Genomic DNA, 15,986 nt, shown 5'->3' with positions numbered 1-15,986 from the left:
CGGGAGTACCTCTCCCCCGCTTCCCTCCGTGTACCGGGAGAAATCCTAGGATTCGTCCGGGCAGCAGCGCCGTCATCGTCGCAGTCCTTTTTGAAGCTGTTGCTTGGTTCGCGGCGACTCGATGGCATTGGAGCATGGTGAATGTCTCCGGTGGGCGCAACGGTTGCGGGATGCTTCAGCTTTCGTTCATCCGGTGCTGCCGGCATTTCTTTCTCTTACTTTTCTCTTGTTTTTCTTTTGGGCATGGTTGTGCTGTTTGCCCCAGCGTCGAACTTCTGGTTGTATGGGTGGTTGCTATATTAATATAGCGGGGCGCAAGCCTATTTCAGTAGAACAACTTAAAATCAGTAGTATAGCCTGTGACTGAATTTTCTTCAGCATGCATTTCAACCAGGAAGTTTGATACTATAACTTTAAACTGGCACCAAATCAATACTTTTCAGCTACGGAGTGCAAACCTTTCACCCCTTAATTCTGCACTGCATTGTACTAATTAAGTTCAGAAATGAAAAAGATAGCACTAAAGAGCACTTGCATTGGACTACCACTATGGCAGATCGTGTAGTGATGGTTTCTGCAATTTCCCATTCATAGATGTTCTTCAGCTCCACTGCAGAGAAACAGAGTTTGCCCATTCATAGATGATAGATCGCGCTTCTCACCAACATAGCTGCTTCAGAACGTACTTGAGCACCTCCGGCATCGTCATCTTTCGCCACTCGCCAAGGTTCCAGAGCTCTGACGCAGGGTACCTCCCTCCCTCCGTGGTTGTGCTCCACTGCTCCTGAAGCGCCGCACTGCACACGTGGTGCCGTGTTCATTCTGCAGCCGTGTCAGTTTGGCATCATCTTCATCGTCTGTCTTTTGAATGATGCAGTTTGACGATGCAGTGGAACACAGGTTTATACGAGCAAAATGTTCTTTCTTACATTCAAAGAAACAAAACGAAATTCCCCACTTGCATTGAAAGAATCAAAGCATAAAGAAGCAAAACGCAATAGCGATACAGGTGCAGTTTCAGCTTGGCAAAACGAAATTCCCCACAGGTTTTTGCTGTATCAAAACCTCGCTGGATGATATCGTTTAGGGCTAGTTCTGTGTTTGGGTGTCCTTGGATTTTCGCCCCACGTAAGCTGCTCGAGGACAAGTGCTTGCAGTGGGTTTCCCAAGGATGCGTTGAATTCGCTTTCCCCTTTCTCGCCTCCTTAGTAACTGCAATGGTGAAAACTTTGTATTTCCGTTATGTCAAAATAATGGAAAGGGGTTATGCCCGGTTTAAAAAAAAGTTTCAGCATGGCAACGCCTCAGGCCCAAGCTCAGAAAGAAACACAACGAAATTCATCACTTCCACTCAAAGAATAAAATCGTGCCAAAACGAAATTCATCACTTCCATTCAAACAACAACCGTGCCACGCAGGTTCACTACATTAAAGGGCCTCCGGCCCCAAGTTCAGAAGGAGATAAACGAACTGTGTTGGTTACATCCAAAGAACAAACCATGCCACGCAGATTCAGTACAATGAAAGTCTCTGGGAAAGTTCAGAAAGAAATAAGACGAAACTCGATACATTAATTCCAGGGCACCTGCCCAAAGAAAAACAAAACACTTCCTTCACCAGCTCGCTACAGACCATGGCACACTTGCACATCTTCAGCATGGACAGGCCTCCTCAGCTTAGTATGACTCGTGCTTTGCCAGCCGAAAAGATCCGTGCCACCAGTCCTAGGCTGACACCATTTTGCCGAGTATATAATATGAATTAGGAAACACAGTTTGGTTTATGGAAAAACACATGCTGAGAAATTAGGTATAGATGCCAATATTCTTGAACTCTAAAAGGACGATTTTGATAATCTAAGTAACCATATGGCGTTTCAATGCATGAATCGAATGAGTCAGAAAATTGTCTTGTGAGAATATGGACCATGGTTGACACAATCCGAGACAATACTAAATATCCAACCAGTGGACAGTGTTCAGATATACCTTGCCAGCCATCTACTACCTAAACAGCGTGTAGATATCCAGATCTTCGCCATGAAGTCGTTGGTGCTGCTCTTGAAGCCCAGGCACCCAACGTGAAGAGATCTCTTGCATATCCTCGCCCAGCCCCAGCCGCTGCAAACTGTCCAATCTCTCTACATGGCTTAAGTTTGGACAACCACCCACATGCAGCTCTGCCACTTCAGGGAGGTTGGAGACCTTCTCTAGGCCTTCACAATCCTCAATAACAAGGACCTCAGAGAGCACTGGGCGGTCCTCCACGGCCTTCAAGCTGTTTAGTCCTATTAAGGTGAGCTCCTTCAAACAGGTGGTGCCCTTTCCAAGCTGTTGCGGGAGATCCCTCAGCTTCGGGCAACCGTGAAGTTGCAATTCCAACAAACGAGGCAGCAGTCGCACCCTTGCAGGTTGGGCATCCTCTTTTCGGATCTCAGCAGCTCCATCCACTCCGCTTACATCAGCAACAACTTCTTCCTCAAAAAAAGACCACTCCTCCCAGTTGGGCATATCTGCGAAGATCAACCATTCAAGTTTTGGGAAAGCAACAAACTCATTACATACATGATCACCCTTCTTGCAGCCAACAAATTCAGGTCCAACCTTGGCAACTGCATGTGCTCCATCAATTCTCACATATTTCAAGTTGGGTAGGTGCCCGATCGGTGGAAGTTCCTCACATGATTGTACATCTATGAGTTTCAAGTATATTAAGGAAGACAAACAGGTGGTACCAAACCAGGTGGGATACCGCCGACCAAAGAATCCAACAATAGATAGGTCTTCCAGGTTGTCTGGAGGTATTAGCTGCTCAAAGACCTTCTCAGTATTTCCAACATCTTCTTCTGAATATGACCCCTCTCCACGTTCAGTCCACTTTAGGACTAGTTCTTTTAGATGTTTTTTGTCCGTCAGCACTGCATTTGTACTAGAATGAGTTGCTCTTTCCAATTTAACCATGCCAAGATGCCTCATCTGCGACCAAGAAGACAACTCTTCCAACTTCCATCCATCTTGTACAAGTGCATCATCACTTCTATCACCAACAGGATAATATCCTAAATAAGTGAGGAGCTTCAGTTTCCCCATGCCTTTTGGAACTTGATTGATTTCTGTGCCATAAAGATCAAGACATCTTAAACTGCACAACAATGTAATTGCCAAAGGAAGACCATGCAGATCATTACACCATTTCAAGCTCAATACTTGAAGGTTCTTTAGGGAGCCAATGGATTCCGGAAGACAAGATATGCCAGTATAATCCAGATTAAGTAGACGTAGATGTATCAATTTTCCTATATATCCTGGAATGCTTTGTACAAGTGAGTAATTCAGTACCAAAACACGAAGAAGCAGAAATCTCTTGAACAATGTATCCTCAATTCTCCATGGACCCTTAACAGTTAGGAAAGTCCTCACCTTAACATCCACCTTATCCACTCTAGGTAAAACTAACATATCCTTCTTAATAACAGCAGTAACACGTCTAAGTTTTGACATATTTCCACCCCTTAATGTCGCAACATCTCCAATAAAACATTCTTCTCTTGATATATTTAAAGCAAGCTGTCTTAAGAGGTCATGCATTTTGCATTCATCCTGGTCAAAATTTATCATTTCTGGCTGGAGGAGATTTCGATGGATTAGCTCGTAGTAGTACTCTTCTGCTATGTCTTCTATTAGTTGACCTTGCTGCTCCTCGATGAAGCCTTCAGCAATCCATAACCAGGTAACTTCATCACGTTCAATGACAGAATCTTCAACATACAAAGCACAATAAAGGAAACACTGCTTCAAACGATGCGGTAACTCATCATAGCTTAGATACAAAGCTTCTTCTATTTCATCCAAGAGGATGCTCTGAGAGCCAATAAATCTACCCAAATACCTTTTCCACTCATTCTCTGTTAGTTCTCTGCTTGACAAAGCACTAGCGGTAACCTTGATTGCAAGAGGAAGGCGACCACACTTATGAACAATCTCAATCCCTGTTTTTCTTAAATTCTGCACTTCCTTTTCTTCCTCGATGTTCATGCTCTTCCAAAGTAGCTCCCATCCCACTTCTACTGCCATGAGATCAACTTGATGGGTATGGTCTATACCTATTCTCTTTGTAATTTGATAATCTCGTGTTGTTACCAATATTATTCCGACACTTGTTTCGTGAAATGCAGGTCTCAGTAAATCTGTCCATACATTGGAATGCCACACGTCATCAAGAACGAGAAAGAAACTCTCGCCTTTAATTGTTTGTGCAAGATTTCTCTGTAGCTCTGTTATGCTTTCTCCTTGCTCACTATGCACACCAATATTCCGGAGGACCTCTTTCAAAAGAGTTACTTCACTGTAGTCTTGCGAAACAGAAATCCATGCGTGCATCTTGAAGCTTCCTTTTATTTTCTGATCATTGTATATTTTTTGAGCTAGTGTTGTCTTACCAACTCCTCCAGTTCCAACGATACCGAGCTTGTAAGACTTGTATTCCTTGTGTGCAAGCACTAAATCCACCAACTTCATGCTAGAATGTATGATCTCCTTCCCCACAAGGTTGGGCTCAACAAGATTGGAACTTCTTATCAGTTTGGATGTTGGACCATTTCGAGTAGGTTGTGTACTACTGTTGAAAGTCGAAAATATCTTGTCATTTGCAATGTTCTCAATCTTTTTGTTCAGGCTTCTAATCCGAGTAGCAACATCACGGCGTGGCACGATGTTGCAAAAACAAGAGGAAACTGAAAGGCCTTTACATGCAACTGATTTGCCTGATGATGGTGAAGGGTGGCCAGCAAGTAGCTTGCTTCCTTTACATCTAGCCACATCCAAGATTTCATCAACATCATATATAACATCTCTCAGTTGACCAAGCCAATTGTTTACTGCTTGCTCTTTTATCCTCCTTTTCTCAGCATCGTATATACAACACTGAATTAGTTCCACTCGCCGCAGCAGTTTTGTGAGTTCTTTTTCCACCCCTAGGATTAGTATGGCCTCATCTGTGATGATATCTTTCAACTTATTGGCACATGATCCAAGCAAAGATGCTAGAACGGCTGCCATCAAACAGATGAAATTGCGCGCACAGGGGGTAGATCACCAAAAAATACCAGGGTGACTTGTTCCGTAGATGGCAAAAAGTGAAGGCTGAAAATGAATGCACAAGGTATGTTAATATGCTTTCACAATGACAAACGTCGTCACAATGACAAACGTCTCTCTTTAAAATTATACTGGTGTATATAAGGCTTACAGGAATTTAGAATAATGGAGCTATGCAACATACAGATTCAGGATTAGGGCCAAGTACTGAATTATAAATTCCTGAGTTGGCATTATATTCTTTTATATGATTTGTGCTTGCAAATTTTAACGTGTGTTTTGACTTTCGTATGTTAAAATTATTTATTATTATTATTTTTGGCTCAGTTGAATAGCCATCAGATTGCATCTGCATAGCAGCCAACTCACTGAATGGTGCACTGAGTTACAACATATACAGATTAATCATCCAGCTATATATTTTTATTTGTCAGATCTATCTTAACCCTAAATCGTTTTCCCAGATGGTAGTCCAGAAATCATGATAATTTGTTACAATGTAGTCATGAAAGTAAAGTTGCAAGCTCTGAGTACGATAGCAAGTCTTACCTTGCAAACTAGTCTTCCAGCAAGGAAAAATCGTCAATAATAAAATTCAATAGTTATCATTTTGAAGACACAGTTTACTCCAATGGTCAGCCCATCGCTACTCTTAAGATCTCGTAAGATTGAGCCCAAGCCAGATTTAAAAATAGATAATAGAAGATTATCAGTCAATCACCAAGAGAGAACCCTGCTGCTACATCTTCAATACATAATAGAAGATTATCAATCAGCTAGTGAACAAAAGGAGTGTTAGAGATCCAGTAGTGCAGAACATTGAGACCCAATATATACCTGAATACATGCCGGTAACAAAACTGATAAGCCACTGCTGAGAGTGCTGCGAGATCTCGGAGAGCGGCGCAGGATCAGTTCAATCATAAGTGATCTGTGGAGCAACATGAACAACTAACAAAAGCGACCAACATGAAACTTTGCCTGCGTGCAGTGGAGGTACACTCTGATTAACTGGAGAAGATGAATGGAACGAACAAAACCGTCAGATTTGTTGATGGCTTACCAGATCTATCGGCAGCATATTGGAACCAAGCAAGAGCAAATAGTGGTTGGATACTACTTTTGGAGCCTGCGGAAAAAGATGCAGACTCTCTGGCTAGCAGAGTCTACAAAGGCAGCCTCGAGTCTTGTGAAAGAAATTAGCAAGTTGCCCACTTGCTGGCTGCTTAGTGGCATCGCTGTTTAATTAACTGGTAGCTTTCGTCAGTGCCAATAATAGATTAAGTAAAGTAATAACACTTGCCCGTACAAATGAAAAGATTAACAAGCTTTCTCGGTCTACTCTATTAGTATTGTTTACCTCGAGATTCCATGGGGACACGTGAGACCCCCTGCAAAGAGTTATTGTTTTCACAGATACCTGCAAACTAAATAGATTAAGTCTGCTGACATGCCCAACACAGCACATATATATTGTTTAGACACAACCTCTTGTAAAAGGAATCAATGTATCTATGCATTGTATCAAATATCATAATTGACGGGAGCATATATTGTGAACATCGCGTAGTAGCTACTTGTTTCTTGAAACACTAGGATAAAACAACACAAATGGTGGTCTTCTTCTGGCTTAAGGACACACCGGTCGACACATCCACTCCTCCAACAGAAATGAAGCAACTGATGCCAATACACACCGGTCCAAACATCAATTATTTGGTCGAGACCTTACATTTTCTCGCTGAAAGAAGAGTAGGACTGACATCAATTAGTGCAATTTATCTAACCGGCCTGTTACTCTGATGGACCGACAGACCTTGGGACGAGGCGGAAGCAGCAGCAGAAGCAGCAGGAGGAGAGACGCATCGTGGTCGCCGCAGATCTTGCATGCCGGTCGGCGTGCAGGTGGCGCCCTCGGCCGCGAAGCAGCTGGCTGCGGCGAGCGTGGACGAAGCCATTAATTGGTGGGGGCGAGGGCCGCGCAGAGGAGTGAGTGAGGGTAGCGGAAGCAACCGAGAGGAATCGCTGGAAGATTGTGTGGAGGGGAGGGATTTCAGTCGGAGGGGGAGGACGACGACGGCCGGGCAGAGGAACGGCGGCTCCGTTCAGGCGATGGGGAAAGAAAACGAGGAGATGCAGCAGGCCAACCCAGCCCTGTAAACAACAACGGTTTCTCGGGCCGACACCACTCGCTTCAGCAGGCCCTAAACAAGCCCATTTGGGTCAAGGTCCAACAAAAGAAATCTCCAAAGGTTCGCGACATTCTTTGAAACACGAACACTTTTTTTTAAACAAATTGGTTTGAATTGTCTCAAAAAAACAAATTGGTTTGAATTGTGAATATTCGTAGGCACGAACATTTCTAAAAATAAGGATTTTTTTGGAAACACAGACATTTATTAGAATTTGGGAACACTTTTTTCGAATTTCAGGAGAAAATTTCAAAAACGTGATTTAAAAAAAACACTGTGAATACTTTTAAGCACGGACATTTTTCGAAAACACAAGTTTTGGAAACTTTCTTAAAAACTTGTGCACATGTTTTAAAAACCTAAACAAACAAAAAAACCAGTAAAAAGAAAAATCCCGGTCTGAAACATTCTACAATGTTCTTGAAAATGGTAACATAATGTTCACTTTTTATGCTAGATAATGGGCCGTCCCACCTAACGCTCGCTTCGATCCTCCTATGTGAAAGGCCAGCCTGTCTGATGCAAAATGCACAAAATAGGATTCACCATCAGGGGCTCCTTCAATGAGAATTTCGTCATTCAAAAATCACTACCATGAAGAAAGTGTATCCCAAAGATTTCATTGTAATTTTTAGTTGTACGAGTTACTTTATAGTTTCTTGGATCTTTGATTGTACTTGTAAATTGTATTTTTTTTTGAAAAGGGGATTCCCCGGCCTCTGCATCAGAAAGATGCATACGGCCATGTTATTAACCAAATAAAGTAGTGTCAATATGGTTTCAAAGGTCTCTAGAAGTAATAAAAAAGCACAGAAAGCTCACACAGAGCCAATAAGGGCTAGAAACACCAACTAGCCAAGAAAAGACGCCACAACCGGTTGGCTAAAACTAGATAGGGAAACTAATTGCCTATCCTATTACATGACCGCCATCCAAATCGGTTGAAGATATCCCGAACTACCATCTCCCAGCGGAAAGACCCAGTAACCAAATGCTCCCTGGCCTCCGTCTGGGTGAGTAGCGACCACGAACGGATCAGAGCCGTAGTTCGGAATATGACCTGCAAAAAATGTATACATGATATTCTGTTAAAAACCAAATCATTTCTGCAAGTCCAGATAGTCCACAACAAAGCACAAACTCCAACCCGAATATGTCTCGCTAAGTCAGGCTCAATCCCATTAAGCCATGTCCCAAATAACGCATTAACAGAATTCGGTGGATTGATATTAAAAGCAATGTGGACCGTCTGCCAAAGTACCTTGGCCAACGGGCAATCAAAAAAGAGGTGTTTGATAGTCTCATCCCGATCGCAGAAACTACACCTAGTAGGTCCTGTTCAATTACGCTTTATCAAGTTGTCCTTAGTTAAAATAACTTGTTTATGGACAAACCACATAAACACTTTTATTTTCAAAGGAACTTTGACATCCCAAACATGCTTGGACGTAGGAATGGAGTTCGAATTAATAACATCAATATACATTGATTTAACCGTGAATACTCCAGACTTAGTCAATTTCCAGCGTAATTCATCGGGTTGTTGTGAAAGCTGGACCTCCATCAGTCTCCTAACTAGACGGAGCCATTCTTCCCAACGATTGCCCGCTAGCGTTCGTCGGAACTGAATATTAAGGGGGGTAGATTGAAAGACCGATGCGACGAACACCTCACGTCGTTGAACAATGCGGTACAAAGACGGATATTGGATGGCCAAGGGTGTCTTGCCGAGCCAAGTATCCTCCTAGAAACGTGTACTCGTGTTGTTTCCAATAACAAACTTCGTCCTATTAAACAAGGACTGTTTGACTTTCATCAGGCCTTTCCAGAAAGGTGAATCGGTCGGCCTGACTGTAACCTGGGATAAAGTTTTTGTCTGGAGGTACTTGCTGCGAAGGATTTGAGCCCACATAACATCATTCTCCGATGAGAGCTTCCACAGCCACTTGCTAAGAAGGCATTTATTCTTAACTTCTAGATTCTCAATACCTAGACCCCCTTGGTCTTTCGGTCTACAGATGATATCCCATTTGGCAAGCCGATATTTTCTTTTAAGCTCATCACCCTGCCAAAAGAAACGCGATCGATAGAAGTCCAGTCTCTTCCTAACACCAACTGGGACCTCAAAGAACGATAGGAGAAACATTGGCATACTCGTGGCACCGAATTAATCAGGATTAATCGGCCTCCGTATGACATGAGCTTACCCTTCCAGCAACTCATTTTCTTCTCAAATCGGTCCTCGATGCACTTTCACTCTCTGTTTGTCAGCCTACGATGGTGGATTGGAATCCCCATGTAAGAGAAGGGTAACTCTCCCAACTCACACCCAAACAATTGCCTATAAGCATCCTGTTCGTCTTTGGCCCTACCAAAACAGAACAGCTCGCTCTTATGAAAGTTAATCTTTAACCCGGTCAATTGTTCAAATAGGCATAACACAAGCTTCATATTTCTCGCCTTGGCCAAGTCATGCTCCATAAAGATGATTGTCTCATCAGCGTACTGAAGGATGGATACACCTCCATCAATAAGATGAGGTACCAATCCACCTACTTGACCATTTTCCTTAGCTCTTCCTATCAAAATTGCTAACATATCCACTACAATGTTAAACAGGATAGGGGACATCGGATTTCCTTGTCTTAGGCCTTTATGTGTCTGGAAGTAATGACCTATGTCATCATTAACTTTAATTCCCACACTACCTTTTTGCGTAAATGATTCAACCTGTCGGCGTCAGGCTTCATCAAAATCTTTCATACGCAATGACTGTTGGAGGAATGGCCATTTGACCTTATCGTACGCTTTCTCGAAATCCACCTTAAAAATTACTCCATCTAATTTTTTGGAATGGATTTCATGGAGTGTTTCATGCAGGACGACCACCCCTTCAAGGATATTTCTGTCCGGCATGAAAGCAGTTTGGGACTGTTGCACCACAGAATGCGCAATCTGTGTGAGCCTGTTAGTCCCGACCTTGGTGAAAATTTTGAAACTAACATTGAGGAGACAGATCGGCCTGAATTGCTCAATTCTCACAGCATCCGTTTTCTTGGGAAGCAGTGTGATAATCCCAAAATTCAAGTGAAATAATTGAAGCTGTCCAGAGAACAGATCATGGAACATAGGTAGTAAATCCCCCTTAATAATGTGCCAACACTTTTTATAGAACTCTGCCGGAAATCCATTCGGTCCGGGAGCCTTATTGTTTTTCATCTGTGCAATAGCATCAAACACCTCCTTCTCCGAGAACGGGGCAACCAAAATATCATTATCGGCAGCCGATAGCTGGGGCACATCCTCAGTCCTGGACTCATCGAGGGACACACAATTATCCTCCGGAGGTCCAAATAACTGCTTATAATAATCGGTAATATATGTTTTTAGGTTATCCTGACCTAAAATAGTGCCCTCGTCTTGCTCAAGCTGAAAGATACGCTTCTTTCTGTGCTTGCCATTAGCTATCAAATGGAAGAATTGAGTATTCGCGTCCCCTTGGACCATTTTGCGGACTTTAGCACGCAAAGCCCACTTCAATTCTTCTTCGCGGAGCAGTTCTTTCAACCTCTTCTCCGCCTCATTTTTAACCTGAAGCTCAGCTGGCGATAAAATAGTGGATTCGGCCTGTATGTCCAGGGCCTGTATAAGAGTAAGGAGTCTATCCTTTTCAATCTTATATACACCACTGAGGTGCTTAGCCCAACCCCGTAAGAAACTTCTCAAATGCCTAATCTTATTCCGCCAACGCTCTATTGCAGTCTTGCCTCCTACACCTCTATCCCATTCCCTGGCAATCAAGTCCACGAACCCCTCACGTTCAAACCATGACATCTCGAAAGAGAAGGTGTTCTTGTTACCCACGTGGTTCGGCTCCCCTGAGTCCACGAACAATGGGGTGTGATCAGATATTCCCCTCGAAAGAGCTTGCACCGTAACCAGAGGGAACTTTTGTTCCCACTCCACGCTCGGAAGAACTCGATCAAGTTTTTCATAGGTAGGGTTTGGCAGAGCATTAGCCCAGGTAAACTTTCTACCAGAAAGCTCTATCTGTCTCAGATCCAAGCTTTCAATAATGGTATTGAACATAAACAACCATCTGCCGTCAAAGTTATCATTGTTCTTCTCCTCTCTCCTTCTGATGATATTGAAATCACCTCCAACTAAAATTGGAACTGTTCTGACCCACAGATTCGAACAAGGTCCGCCAGAAACTCCGCTTTAAGCTCGGGCTGTGCGGCACCATAAACCGTCACCAAAGCCCAGTTAAAACCATCTATCCTAGACCTGACTCGAAACTTCACCGCGAAGTCGCCCATCACTACACTTCGGACTTGTAAATTGTAATGATTCTTTTGTTTCAATAAAGTTATTACGATTATCTAAAAGAAAAGGGTTCCCCCAATCCCCGTTGACGGGCGAACTGAGCATTGTTTGCTAGCTAGGGCAGATGGTGCACGCGGTAGTTTGTGTCTTTTCCTTGTTCTTATTCAGCTCTTTTTGCAGAGCATAGTTCAGATATCTGCGTCGAAATGCAATTTCATCTTCGCTTTCCGCCCTTCGCCCAAGTCCAGAGCTCCGGCACAGGGTACCTCCCGCAGGGGTTGTGCTCCCAGACATCGGCAGCATCCACCTCCACCGCACTGCGCACATCTCCTCGCTGTGTTCAGTCTGCACTCTGCAGCTATGTCAGTATGGCAACAGCCAGGAAAAAAATATGTACAAAATTATTATTGGTCCTGATTTCAGTCAGAGAGTCCTTCCGATAATGCAGTTTCGCCATACGACGGACCGCAGGATTACAGAAACAAAATGCTCTTCCTTCACCAGGTCACACACACAAGTTAGGCCATACATACAGGTTACACATGTTCATTGTAGCAAGCCTCAGGCCCAAGCTCAGCAACAAAATAAAAAGAAATGCATCACTTCCATTCAAATAATACAATCACGTGAAAATAAAGTTTGTCGGTTACATCCAAAGAACCAAACTGTGTCACACAGGTTCAGTACAGCAAAGGCCTCTGGCCCCAAGTTCAGGAAAAAAATAAAACGAAACTCGTCGGAAACTGAAAGCATACCACATGGGAGGTTTAGTACAGCAAAGGCGTCTGGCCCGAACTCAGATATAAACAAAATGAAATGCGATACAGTATTCCCAAAGGAAAACAGAATACTTCATTCACCAGCTTGGTACGCATCATGCTACCTGTGCACCTTCAACATTGACAGGCCTCCTCAACTTAGTATGCCTCATCATGCTTTGCCCGCTCAAGTGAACTGCACCTTCAGTCCAGCCTATAATAGAATTTGGAAACAAACCCGTAGTAGTTAAGTGGTTTGCTATGATGAGCATATTCTATGAAACACATAAGCAACTTAGAGCAACACACAACACTTGATAACTTGTATGCATGCAATCTGCTGCCATGAGCATGTACAAAAGCTCTTTTCAAATATGTACAAGCACAACAGATTTAAGCATTTCTCGTGCATCAGAATAATATTTTGAAGCTTGCAATTTTATGCATCCAATGAGGCAAAAAATTATGGTCCAAAGAATCAAAGACACAAAACAAAATGTCCAACCAGTATATATGCAGTGTTCATACCTTGTGTTTTCATTGCCATCTAACTGGTAGACAATGTGTAGATATCCAGGTCATTGCCATGAAGTCGTTGGTGCTGCTCTTGAAGACCAAACACCCAGCAGGAAGATATCTCTTGCATATCCTCGCCCAGCCCCAGCTGCTGCAAGCTTCCCACACCCTCCACATGGCTCAAGTTCGGACAGCCATGTACACGCAGCTCTGTCACTTGAGGGAGGTTGGAGATCCTCTCCAAGCTTTCACATTTCTGAATAATAAGGAGCTCAGACAGCAGTGGGAAGTCCTCCAGGGCCTTCAAGTTGTTTGTTCCAATTAATCTGAGCTCCTTCAAGCTGGCGGTATCCTCTCCAAGCCGTCGCGGAAGAGCCCTCAATTTATGGCAATTGAAGAGATCCAACACCATCAAACGAGGGAACAGTTGATATCCTGCAGATCGGACATCATCTTTTCGAATTTCAGCAGCTCCATCCTCCCCCCCTTCATTCTCAGCAGTTTCTTCTTCAAAAAAAGACCACTCCTCCCAGTTTGGCATATCCATGATTATTAACCATTCAAGTTTAGGGAAAGCAACTAACTCATTCCATACGGGATCACTGTTCCTGCAACCAACAAATTCAGGTCCAACCTTGGTAACTGCATATGCTCCATCAATTTTCAGATATTTCAAGTTTGGTAGCTGCCCAATTGGTGGAAGTTCCACACATGATCGTAAATCGGTGAGGAGCAAGTGTATCACTGAAGACAAACAGCTGGTACCAAGCCATGTGGGATAACGCCGACCAAAAAACCGTGAAATAGTTAGGTTTTCCAGGTTGCGTGGAGGTATTAGCTGCTCAAGGACATTCTGAGCATTGCTAACATCTTCTTCGGTATATGGTTCCTCTCCATGTTCAGTCCAGAATAGTCTTAGTTCTTTTAGATGCTTTTTGTCCGTCAACACTGTATTTGTACTACAATGAGTCACCCTTTCCAATCTAACAAGACCAAGAAACCTCATCTGCGACACAGAAGATAACTCTTCCAACTGCCATCCATCTTGCATATCAACATTATCACTTCCGTCACCAACAGGAAATGCTCGTAAATCAGTCAGGAACTTCAATTTTCCTATTCCTTTTGGAACCTGATTTATTTTTGTGCAGACGAGAACAAGACGTCTTAAACTGCACAACTGGGTCGTCGCCCAAGGAAGACTGTGCAGATTCTCGCACCATCTCAAGCTCAGAACTTGAAGGTTCTTTAAGGAGCCAATGGATTCCGGAAGACAAGATATGCTAGTATAATCTAGATTAAGTAGGCGTAGATGTATCAGTTTTCCTATATAATCTGGAATGCTTTGCACAAGTGAGTAATTCAGTACCAGAACACGAAGAAGCAGAAATTTCTTGAATAGTGTATCATCGATTCTCCGTGGACCATTAACAACTAGGAAAGTCCTCACCTTAATTTCCATCTTATCCATTCTAGGTAACACTACTTTACCCTTCTTGCTGATAGCATTAACACGTCGCAGTTTTGACATATTTTTACCACTTAATGTTTCAACATCCCCAATAAAACATTCTTCTCTTGATATATAGCAAGCAAGTTGTCTCAAAAGGTCATGCATTCTGCATTCGGCCTGGTCAAAAATTACACTATCTGGATGGAGGAGATTCCGATGGATTAGCTCATAGTAGTACTCTTCTGCTGTGTCTTCTAATAGTTGGCCTTGTTTCTCCTCGACGAAACCTTCAGCAATCCATAACATGGTAATTTCCCTACGAAGAATGATAGTACCTTCAATATACAAAGCACAATAAAGGAAACACTGCTTAAGACGATGTGGTAATTCATCGTAGCTTAGATACAAAACTCCTTCAGTTTCATCAGAGAACATGCTTTGTGAGCTAGCATACTTTTCCAGAAACTTTTTCCACTCATTCTCCGTTACATCCCTGCCAGCCAAAGCACTAGCAATAACCTTGATAGCAAGAGGGAGGCGGCCACATTTGCGAACAATCTCAATCCCAGTGTTTCTTAAATTCTGCACTTCTTTCTCTTTGTCGATGTTCATGTTCTTCCAAAGTAGCTCCCATCCCACCTCTACTGACATGAGATCAACTCGATGGGTATGTTCTACACCTATTCTCTTTGCAATTTGATCATCTCGTGTGGTTAGCAATAATACTCCGGCGGTCGTTTCATGCAATGCAGGTCTTAATAAATCCATCCATACATTGGGATGCCAGACGTCATCTAGGACAAGAAGGAAACTCTTTCCGTTGATTGTTTCTGCAACCTTTCTCTGTAGTTCTGCTATGGTTTCCCCTTGCTCATGATGCACACCAATATTTCGGAGAACCTCTTTCAGAAGTGTTACTTCACTATAGTCTTGCGAAACACAAACCCATGCCTGTTGCCTGAAGCTTCTTTTTACTTTTTGGTCATTGTATATTTTCTGAGCTAGTGTTGTCTTACCAACTCCTCCTGTTCCAACAATAGCAAGCTTGTAAGACTTACTTTCCTTGTGTGCAAGAATTAAGTCAACCAGTTTCCTGCTAGAATGTATGATCTCCTTCCCCACAAGGTTGGGCTCAACAAGGTTGGAACTTCTTATCAGTTTGGATGTTGAACCCTTTCCAGTAGGTTGTGTACTACTGTTGAGTGTTAAAAAAATCTTGTCCTTTGAAATGTTCTCTATCTTCTTATTCAGAATTCTAATCTGAACAGCAACATCACGACGTGACCCGATGTAACAAAAGCAAGAGGAAATTGAAAGGCATTTACATGCAGCTAATTTGCTTGATGATGATGAAGGATGGTCAGGCAGTAGCTTGCTACCTTTACATCTGGCCATATCTAACATTTCATCAACATCATATATGACATCTCTCAGTTGACCAAGCCAATTGTTTACTGCTAACTCTTTTGTCCTCCTTTTCTCAGCATCATATATACAACATCGTATTAACTCTACTCGTCGCAGCAGTTCTGCGAGCTCTTCTTCCACCCCTAGGATTAATATGGCCTCATTTGTAATGATATCTTTCAACTTATTGGCACATGATCCAAGCAAAGATTCTAGTATGGTTGCCATTGATCAGACA

General features: G+C 42.9%; 2 protein-coding genes across 6 annotated transcripts; both read right to left on the bottom strand.

Moving 5' to 3' along the window:
• Window positions 1-1,359: 1,359 nt before the first annotated feature.
• LOC125542703 (putative disease resistance protein RGA3) lies at window positions 1,360-7,227 on the bottom strand. 5 transcript variants are annotated; one of them, XM_048705861.1, is made up of 7 exons: window positions 6,739-7,227; window positions 6,457-6,516; window positions 6,160-6,346; window positions 5,934-6,077; window positions 5,646-5,841; window positions 1,989-5,141; window positions 1,360-1,729 (listed from the first exon to the last, which is right to left on the bottom strand). In XM_048705861.1, exon 6 carries the CDS (start codon window positions 5,055-5,057, stop codon window positions 2,004-2,006), a length of 3,054 nt encoding a protein of 1,017 aa, XP_048561818.1. In that variant the 5' UTR covers window positions 5,058-5,141; window positions 5,646-5,841; window positions 5,934-6,077; window positions 6,160-6,346; window positions 6,457-6,516; window positions 6,739-7,227; the 3' UTR covers window positions 1,360-1,729; window positions 1,989-2,003. The 5 variants fall into 5 exon arrangements, with proteins under 5 accessions (XP_048561818.1, XP_048561820.1, XP_048561821.1 ...); XM_048705863.1 differs by having other exon boundaries at window positions 6,160-6,334; XM_048705864.1 differs by having other exon boundaries at window positions 6,913-7,227.
• Window positions 7,228-12,199: 4,972 nt separating this feature from the next.
• LOC125542702 (putative disease resistance protein RGA3) lies at window positions 12,200-15,980 on the bottom strand. Its single transcript, XM_048705860.1, has 2 exons — window positions 12,901-15,980; window positions 12,200-12,586 (listed from the first exon to the last, which is right to left on the bottom strand). The coding sequence occupies exon 1, from the start codon at window positions 15,974-15,976 to the stop codon at window positions 12,920-12,922; it is 3,057 nt and encodes a 1,018-aa protein (XP_048561817.1). The 5' UTR covers window positions 15,977-15,980; the 3' UTR covers window positions 12,200-12,586; window positions 12,901-12,919.
• Window positions 15,981-15,986: the final 6 nt, after the last annotated feature.

Source organism: Triticum urartu, chromosome 3 (assembly GCF_003073215.2).
Source record: "Triticum urartu cultivar G1812 chromosome 3, Tu2.1, whole genome shotgun sequence".
Lineage (NCBI taxonomy): Eukaryota > Viridiplantae > Streptophyta > Magnoliopsida > Poales > Poaceae > Triticum > Triticum urartu.
This window is presented reverse-complemented; position numbering and strand designations above follow the sequence as displayed.

Excerpts from the sequence above, each read along its gene's own strand:
- LOC125542703 (XM_048705861.1), bottom strand. The coding sequence starts at position 5,057 with ATGGCAGCCGTTCTAGCATCTTTGCTTGGATCATGTGCCAATAAGTTG.
- LOC125542702 (XM_048705860.1), bottom strand. The coding sequence starts at position 15,976 with ATGGCAACCATACTAGAATCTTTGCTTGGATCATGTGCCAATAAGTTG.